Consider the following 9,810-nt stretch of genomic DNA (forward strand, 5'->3'; position numbering starts at 1 on the left):
TGTGTTTGAAATTCAATGCTCACCTGAGGGACCTCACATATTGTAATTATATGTGTGGGGTACAGAGATGAGGTAGTCATTCAAAAATCATGTTAAACTATTATTGCACATAGAGTGAGTCCATGCGACTTATTGTGTGACTTGTTAAGCAAATTGCTTATGAACTTATTTAGGCTTGCCTTAACAAAGGGGTGTGAATACTTTCTGAAGGCACTGTACATTAAACTGTATATGTATCATCGGACTCGCAAAAATAATAGGCTTTAACTGCGGCACAATTCTTCTTCTTGTCCCTCATCCCTGTGTCGCTGACCTGGCTCCCCCTCTCTGTGGGAGGCTGATTTCAGCTGAATCTAGTTGGGGACCTCTGCTATATATGTTGGTGTATATATCCCAGCAAACATACTACCACTACTAAGCGTTGTTTCGAAGATGACACGAAGTGATGATATGTCTCTCGCTGTGTCCCTGTCCCCCCCTGTGTCCCTGTCCCCCCCAGCCCTGGTAGCTACCCTTCTCATTGGGAAGCTGCACCCAGCCCAGTCAGTTGAAGAGTTATAAGTATAGTTAATAGGCCTTCACATGTTTTTAAAATTCCGATATGATATCGATAGCAAATAAAATACATTTCAACTGATATTGATAGGGACTTTTTATATTAGTGCCCATCTCAAGTTAATAGGTATAGTTGGTATAGTTATAGTAGTAAATAGTGTATAATGTCTCTCCTTGTGTCCCTGTCGCCTCAGCCCCCATGGCTCCACCACTCAGTGGGAAGCTGCACCTGGCCCAGTCAGCAGAGGAGGCCACAGAGGCTACAGAGGTAGCTGAGCCGGCCGCCAGCGAGACAGACGGCACCTTGGGACCTCCAGGGCCCTTCATGGAGCACGTCTTCACAGACCCCCAGCCTCCGGTGGTTGATGCTGGCAAATACGACCGGTAAGACACACGATTTGACCAGATTTGAATTGCTAGTAGTTGTAAAGAGAGGAAGTATTGCCAGGACATTTTTTGAAAAGTCGTCATTGAAACTTTAAAAAATGTTCAGTTTTCAAAATTTTACTGAAAGTGTATTTACATACACTTTAGTTTGATTTAATTTAGATTTAGTCTAAACATTTCTGCAGAGACTTAACTACTAACATGCTACAGTAGTTGGATTTGCCACCGTGTGGACTGTGGTAGTCTATAGTGGACTTCAAGACAACTCTCTGTGTCCCCTGTCAGGTGTGCAGGTCAGTTAAAAGAGGAGTTTAACTCCCCACCCCAGGAGACGGAGGATGGAAACGACGACCCCAAAGCTTGCACCAGCGTTGTCCCCACCATGTGGCTGGGAGCACAAAATGGCTGGTGGGTAACTAATCACTATATGCCTAGCTAGTGGCAGGAATGTATCATAGTGATGTTGTTTTCTGGTTGTTTTCTGGTTTTCTAAAAAGGTGCAAAACATTTAATTGACCATGATGTCACAAAAAAAGTCATAATTTTTTTGCCAACCAGTTTTGCCTGCATATGTCTCCCAACCCATAACCCTAACCCATAAAACCCTATATATGTCTATGTCCTAAATAAACTTTACATCCTTTCTTGAGGCTTTACGTCCATTCTGCAGTGGCCAACTGGAAGAAGTGTCTCCACTCCATCAAACTGAAGGACTCTGTGCTCAGTCTAGTGTAAGTCCCCCACTACTGACCACTGTCTGCTTTTAGAATGGCCATTTTTACCAGTCCTTGATTTATGTTGTAGTAAATGGGTGCATGTTCAAATCAAATTGATTTATAAGTGCTGTACAGAAACCCAGCCTAAAACCCCAAACAGCAAGCAATGCAGGTGTAGAAGCACGGTGGCTAGGAAAAACTCCCTAGAAAGGCCAAAACCTAGGAAGAAACCTAGAGAGGAACCAGGCTATGTGGGGTGGCCAGTCCTCTTCTGGCTGTGACAGGTGGAGATTATAACAGAACATGGCCAAGATGTTCAAATGTTCATAAATGACCAGCATGGTCGAATAATAATAAGGCAGAACAGTTGAGAGGCTGGCCAGGCTGAGACAGCAAGGGCGGTTCGTTGCTCCAGAGCCTTTCCGTTCACCTTCCCACTCCTGGGCCAGCCTACACTCAATCATATGACCCACTGAAGAGATGAGTCTTCAGTAAAGACTTAAAGGTTGAGACCGAGTTTGCGCCTCTGACATGGGTAGGCAGACCATTCCATAAAAATGGAGCTCTATAGGAGAAAGCCCTGCCTCCAGCTGTTTGCTTAGAAATTCTAGGGACAATTAGGAGGCCTGCGTCTTGTGACCGTAGCGTACGTGTAGGTATGTACGGCAGGACCAAATCAGAGAGATGGGTAGGAGCAAGCCCATGTAATGCTTTGTAGGTTAGCAGTAAAACCTTGAAATCAGCCCTTGCTTTGACAGGAAGCTAGTGTAGGGAGGCTAGCACTGGAGTAATATGATCAAATGTTGTATTGTGTAATGTTGGCTTGACTGTTTCTGTTTCAGGCATGTGAAGGGTCGTGTGCTGGTGGCTCTGGCAGACGGGACATTGGCTATCTTCCACAGATCTGATGGTAACGTCAACTTCCCTAACCTACCTAATTATTCTGAGCTCTCACCTATGAGCCTTAACCATTAACTGTCTGTTGTGCTCAAAAAATAACATTCCATGAGCAACATTACTTTTTCTAATCATGATTTAAAGCTTTACATAAATTGTTTGTGTGTGCGTGCGTGTGTGTGCGCGCGTGTGTGTGGGTCTCTCTTTATCTCCAGATGGGCAGTGGGACCTGTCAAACTACCACCTGATGGACCTGGGTAGACCGCACCACTCTATCCGCTGCATGGCCATGGTCCATGACAAAGTGTGGTGTGGCTACAAGAACAAGATCCATGTCATCCAGCCCAAGAGCATGCAGATAGAGGTAGGTCACAGGAGGGAAGGGACTGTTTGTATACTAGAGGAAGTTGCAAAGTAACCTTTTCTCAGACCTGGAGACTCACGTTATCTCCCAGACATAATGTCAAGACATTAGCTCAGTGGACTAGCAGTCTTGAGTCTATCCCCAGTTATGTCGATTGATTGAGAAGGGTTGGGGAGAGGTCATATAATGTCGCTCCACATTGATTTACTTTAATTTATTTCAGAATATTATCAATCAAGCAATCCTCCCTTTTCCACCCTTCACCCCCTCTCCCACATCAGAAGTCCTTTGACGCCCACCCTCGCAGGGAGAGCCAGGTGAGGCAGCTGGCGTGGATCGGGGATGGGGTGTGGGTGTCAATCCGTCTGGACTCCACGCTGCGTCTCTACCACGCCCTCACACACCAGCACCTACAGGATGTCGACATCGAACCATACGTCAGCAAGATGCTGGGTAGGAAAAACCTAAGCTAAATAGCAGTAATGGAGTCTATTTCCATTTAAATTCAGTCAATTTAGAAATTAAACATTCTTAGCGTTATCCTCGAAGAGAAAGATGTGGAAATGGAATTGACTGAATTGAAATGGAATTGACCCCAACCATGCTATCCAGCTCTGGCGAGGCTGGTTGTCCAAGATCTGTTTGTGTTGTATAGACAATTTGTATGTTTCTTGTCATATCAAGACCATGACTGTAGGAGTTGGCAAGACAGATCTGGGGACCAGCAAGCTAAGCTTCGGCCGACTCATTGATAGGACCATATTATTTGACCCCACTTTAGTCTATTGAGATGCATCCAATGTATGGCTTGACCTGTGTTCTCTCTCTCTCTCTTCTCTCTCGCTCTGATTGACAGGTACTGGCAAGCTGGGCTTCTCCTTTGTGCGAATAACAGCCCTTCTTATTGGTGGAAACCGCCTGTGGGTGGGGACTGGGAATGGTGTGGTCATCTCCATACCACTGACAGAGAGTGAGTTTGAGTGGCGCGCACACGCGCTTTAACCCTACCTCTTTGATTTCACTATTCTGTGCTTCTGTCTTTTACTTTCCCTTTCTATACTGAACAAAAATATTTCGCAACATGCAACAATTTCAATGTTTTTACTGAGTTACAGTTCAAATTAGGAAATCAGTCAATTTAAATAAATTCATTAGGCCCTAATCTATGGATTTCACATGACTGGTAATACAGATATGCATGTGTTGGTCACAGATACCTTAAAAAATAAGTTGGGGCTGTGGGTCAGAAAACCAGTCAGTATCTGGTGTGACCAACATTTTCCTCATGCAGCGCGACACATCTCCTTCTCATAGAGTTGATCAGGCTGTTGATTGTGGCATGCCAATTGCACGCTCCCTCAAAACTTGTGACATCTGTGGCATTATGTTCTGTGACAAAACTGCTCATTTTAGAGTGGGCTTTTATTGTCCCTAGCACAAGATGCACCTGTGTAATGATCATGCTGTTTAATTAGTTTCTTGATATGACATACCTGTCAGGTGGATGGATTATCTTGGCAAAGGAGAAATGCTCACTAACAGGGATATAAACACATTTGTGCACAGAATTTGAGAGAAATAAACTTTTTGTGCATATGGACATTTCTGGGATCTTTTTTTCAGCTCATGAAACATGGGACCAACACTTTACATGTTGCGTTTATATTTTTCTTCAGTGTATATCAGTCTATTTTTCTGTCTTCTCTTATTCCTTAATGGTTTCTCTTTGTTTTTTCTCTTTCTCTTTTGCTGTCTCTCTATTTTATGGCTGGTATCCCTGTACTTGTCCTCCCTGTCCTGATATCACTCTTGTCCACTCTCTCCTCTCCTCCCTCCCTCTATCATCACTCTCTCCACTCCTCCTTCTCCTCTCCTCCCTCCTTCCCTTCCTTAGCGGTAGTCCTTCATCGGGGACAGCTCCTAGGTCTGAGGGGTAAGTTAGGACTCCCTCTGTCCCACAGGGATGATGTCACATACCGCTCTCTGCCTGTCTTACCTCCATCTCCCCTTTATCGGTCTCCAACATAAGCCTGGTTCAGTTTCAGTCCTAAGCACCCTTATTCCCCTAATGTTCACATATCTGATAGACTGGATAGGTGTGAGCAATATAGTGATCGGACCGGAGTAAGTTACAGTATATAGCACTTGTGGAGATCTGAGAGGATTAGATAGCCCACCAACAGGATAAGCAACAGAACAAGTTCATAAAGGTCTCTGAGACCTATCCAGTCATTTCAGATGTGTCAACCACAAAGGGGACGAGGGGCTAGGGATCGAAATGGAACAGAGACAGAAACAGTGGTCCGGTGGTCTGGATCTGATTCAGGGAAATCACTTTTGTTCATGTGTAACTCTGCATGCAATCTTCAGGTGTTGTAAAGTACTGTATATAATCCATTGGCACACATATATGTAGAGTATGGTGTTAATGTACTGTATATGTATTAGAGGTCGACCGATTAATCGGAATGACGGATTAATTAGGGCCGATTTCAAGTTTTCATAACAATTGGAAATCTGTATTTTTGGACACCAATTTGGCCAATTATTTATTTATTTTTATATTTTTTTACACCTTTATATATCCTTTATTGAACTAGGCAAGTCAGTTAAGAACACAATCATATTTTTAATGATGGCTTAGGAACGGTGGGTTGACTGCCTTGTTCAGGGGCAGAATGACAGATTTTTACCTTGTCAGCTCGGGGATTCAATCTTGCAACCTTACAGTTAACTAGTCCTACGCTCTAACCACCTGATTACATTGCACTCCACAAGGAGACTGCCTGTTACGCGAATGCAGTAAGAAGCCAAGGTAAGTTGCTAGCTAGCATTAAACTTATCTTATAAAAATCTATCAATCCTAATCACTAGTTAACTGCACATGGTTGATGATATTACTAGTTTATCTAGCGTGTTCTGCGTTGCATATAATCGATGCGGTGCGTATTCGCGAAAAAGGACTGTCTTGGTCCAATGTGTACCTAACCATAAACATCAATGCCTTTCTTAAAATCAATACACAAGTACACTGCTCAAAAAAATCAAGGGAACACTTAAACAACACAATGTAACTCCAAGTCAATCACACTTCAGTAAAATCAAACTGTCCACTTAGGAAGCAACACTGATTGACAATAAATTTCACATGCTGTTGTGCAAATGGAATACAGGTGGAAATTATAGAGCATTCAGAGCATGCGCAGACCAGCTGGTTGGTGTGTTTACGGACATATTCAATCAATCCCTATCCCAGTCTGCTGTTCCCACATGCTTCAAGAGGGCCACCATTGTTCCTGTTCCCAAGAAAGCTAAGGTAACTGAGCTAAACGACTACCCTGGGTCTCGACCCCGCCCTGTGCAACTGGGTACTGGACTTCCTGACGGGCCGCCCCCAGGTGGTGAGGGTAGGCAACAACATCTCCACCCGCTGATCCTCAACACTGGGGCCCCACAAGGGTGCGTTCTGAGCCCTCTCCTGTACTCCATGTTCACCCACGACTGCGTGGCCACGCACGCCTCCAACTCAATCATCAAGTTTGCGGACGACACAACAGTGGTAGGCTTGATTACCAACAACGACGAGACGGCCTACAGGGAGGAGGTGAGGGCCCTCGGAGTGTGGTGTCAGGAAAATAACCTCACACTCAACGTCAACAAAACTAAGGAGATGATTGTGGACTTCAGGAAACAGCAGAGGGAACACCCCCCTATCCACATCGATGGAACAGTAGTGGAGAGGGTAGTAAGTTTTTAGAGTTCCTCGGCGTACACATCACAGACAAACTGAATTGGTCCACCCACACAGACAGCATCGTGAAGAAGGCGCAGCAGCGCCTCTTCAACCTCAGTAGGCTGAAGAAATTTGGCTTGTCACCAAAAGCACTCACAAACTTCTACAGATGCACAATCGAGAGCATCCTGTCGGGCTGTATCATCGCCTGGTACGGCAACTGCTCCGCCCACAACCGTAAGGCTCTCCAGAGGGTAGTGAGGTCTGCACAACGCATCACCGGGGGCAAACTACCTGCCCTCCAGGACACCTACACCACCCGATGTCACAGGAAGGCCATAAAGATCATCAAGGACAACAACCACCCGAGCCACTGCCTGTTCACCCCGCTATCATCCAGAAGGCGAGGTCAGTACAGGTGCATCAAAGCTGGGACCGAGAGACTGAAAAACAGCTTCTATCTCAAGGACTGTTGAACAGCTACCACTAACATTGAGTGGCTGCTGCCAACACACTGACTCAACTCCAGCCACTTTAATAATGGTAATTGATGGTAATTGATGTCAAATATATCACTAGCCACTTTAAACAATGCTACTTAATATAATGTTTACATACCCTACATTATTCATCTCATATGTATACGTATATACTGTACTCTATGTCATCTACTGCATCTTTATGTAATAGATGTATCACTAGCCACTTTAAACTATGCCACTTTGTTTACATACCCTACATTACTCATCTCATATGTATATACTGTACTCGATACCATCTACTGCATCTTGCCTATGCCGCTCTGTACCATCACTCATTCATATATCTTTATGTACATATTCTTTATCCCTTTACACTTGTGTGTGTATAAGGTAGTAGTTTTGGAATTGTTAGTTAGATTACTCGTTGGTTATTACTGCATTGTCGGAACTAGAAGCACAAGCATTTCGCTACACTCGCATTAACATCTGCTAACCATGTGTATGTGACAAATAAATTTGATTTGATTTGAACTTAAACGTTAGCTTTTTTTACATGGCACATATTGCACTTTTACTTTCTTCTCCAACACTTTGTTTTTGCATTATTTAAACCAAATTTTACATGTTTCATTTTATTTGAGATGAAATTGATTTTATTTATGTATTATATTAAGTTAAAATAAGTGTTCATTCAGTATTGTTGTAATTGTCAATATTACAATTTTTTTTAAATAAATTGGCCGATTAATCGGTATCGGCTCTTTTTTGGCCCTCCAATAATCGGTATCAGTATCGGCGTTGAAAAATCATAATCGGTCGACCTCTAATATGTATGAGTCATATCTGTATGCTATTGTTGTGATGAATATTGATCATTTCAGTGACGTCATCAATATATTAGGTATGGGGTTTTGGGGATGCCTTGTCTCTTCATTATTGCATGTTGATGGCATGTTTTAGTATTGCTCCTATTTCAGTATTCAGATTTTTTATTTTTTTTCACCATCTGCAAATTCACAAGTGAATGACCACAGGCTTATTCAATGGATTGCCACGTACAGAGAATTGCAGCTAGAAATGTTATGTATAGAGCCACAGTTTCCTATTCTGCATGACTGAGAGGGATGTCTGTTCTATTTTGCACATTTCTATTTTAAATGCTCTGTAACGATGTAGCCTGCCCAATTGATGAGTCTTATTGGCAAGCCTGCTCTGTGTGTACTATTGTGATTGGATGGTCTCATGCATCAATGTCCTTGTCCTATACGCTGCTCTGTCAGATGTCAGCTGTTCTGATTGGCTATTGACTCCACTCCCATCCCGATAGCCAATAAGGTGTCTCCAACATCGTCCGGCGGCGTGGCCGGGGGTGTGATTCATGTGTATGCGGACGACAACCCAGAGAAAAGCAGCGGCAGCTTCATTCCATACTGCTCCATGGCCCAGGCTCAGCTCTGTTTCCATGGACACCGAGATGCCGTCAAGTTCTTTGTCTCTGTTCCAGGTCAGTTAGTAATCATAATTTGATTTGATAAAGTTAATTATCCCCTTAAATGCATTAAATCAAATGTGTAGTTCTTGACTAACTAAAAAAGTATTATACCTACTGTCAATACTCTGTGAGGATGGACCAGATTGTCAACTGGGCACTAAAATGCAAAAGTGGTTCACAGTGTTTAATTTGTGGGTATCTATTGTTAAGGTTCTTTAGTACTATGGGACAACAGCTGTAAAAAGGGCATTATAAATACAATTGATTGACTGATCAGTTTCTCGTTGCCTGTTTAACAAATATATATATATACAATATATATATACAGTACCAGTCAAAAGTTTGGATACACCTACACATTCAAGGGTTTTTATTTATTTATTACTATTTTCTACATTGTAGAATAATAGTGAAGACAGCAAAACTATGAAATAACACATATGGATTAATGTAGTAACCAAAAAAGTGTAAGAGGAATGCTTTTCCAACAGTCTTGAAAGAGTTCCCACATATGTTGAGCAATTGTTGGCTGCTTTTCCTTCACTCTGCGGTCCAACTCATCCCAAACCATCTCAATTGGTTTGAGGTCGAGGGATTGTGGAGGCCAGGTCATCTGATGCATCACTCCATCACTCTCCTTGGTCAAATAGCCCTTACACAGCCTGAAGGTGTGCTTTGGGTCATTGTCCTGTTGAAAAACAAAGGATAGTTCCACTAAGCGCAAACCAGATGGGATGGTGTATCGCTGCAGAATGCTGTGGTAGCCATGCTAGTTAAATGTGCCTTGAATTCTAAATAAATCACTGACATTGTCACCAGCAAAGCACCCCCACAACATCACACCTCCTCCTCCATGCTTCACGGTGGGAACCACACATACGGATATCATCCGTTCATCTACTCTGCGTCTCAGAAAGACACGGCGGTTGGAATCAAAAATATAAAATTTGGACTCATCAAACCAAAGGACAGATTTCCATCAATCTAATATCCATTGCTCGTGTTTCTTGGCTCAAGCAAGTCTCTTATTCTTATTGGTGTCCTTTAGTAGTGGTTTCTTTGCAGCAATTCGACCATGAAGGCTTGATTCCCGCAGTCTCCTTTGAACAGTTGCTATTGCGATGTGTCTGTTACTTTAAATCTGTGAAGCATTTATTTGGGCTGCAATCTGAGGTGCAGTTAAC

The 9,810-nt window shown here is 43.1% G+C and overlaps 1 protein-coding gene across 2 annotated transcripts in view; it reads left to right on the forward strand.

The window, feature by feature from the left end:
• Nucleotides 1-752: 752 nt before the first annotated feature.
• Nucleotides 753-9,810, forward strand: part of LOC116369124 (C-Jun-amino-terminal kinase-interacting protein 3-like) — a 15,935-nt gene continuing 6,877 nt past the window's right edge. Inside the window, exons 1-9 of one of the 2 annotated variants that reach the window (XM_031819362.1) lie at nucleotides 753-939; nucleotides 1,228-1,350; nucleotides 1,593-1,673; nucleotides 2,501-2,568; nucleotides 2,771-2,919; nucleotides 3,201-3,372; nucleotides 3,776-3,889; nucleotides 4,814-4,852; nucleotides 8,462-8,638. In XM_031819362.1, the coding sequence (XP_031675222.1) occupies nucleotides 755-939; nucleotides 1,228-1,350; nucleotides 1,593-1,673; nucleotides 2,501-2,568; nucleotides 2,771-2,919; nucleotides 3,201-3,372; nucleotides 3,776-3,889; nucleotides 4,814-4,852; nucleotides 8,462-8,638 (1,108 nt within the window). In that variant the 5' untranslated portion in view covers nucleotides 753-754. The remainder of the gene's footprint in view (nucleotides 940-1,227; nucleotides 1,351-1,592; nucleotides 1,674-2,500; nucleotides 2,569-2,770; nucleotides 2,920-3,200; nucleotides 3,373-3,775; nucleotides 3,890-4,813; nucleotides 4,853-8,461; nucleotides 8,639-9,810) is intronic. The other variant, XM_031819363.1, reaches the window with a different exon arrangement.

This window comes from Oncorhynchus kisutch, unplaced genomic scaffold (genome assembly GCF_002021735.2).
Source record: "Oncorhynchus kisutch isolate 150728-3 unplaced genomic scaffold, Okis_V2 scaffold2077, whole genome shotgun sequence".
In the NCBI taxonomy this organism is placed as follows: Eukaryota; Metazoa; Chordata; class Actinopteri; order Salmoniformes; family Salmonidae; genus Oncorhynchus; species Oncorhynchus kisutch.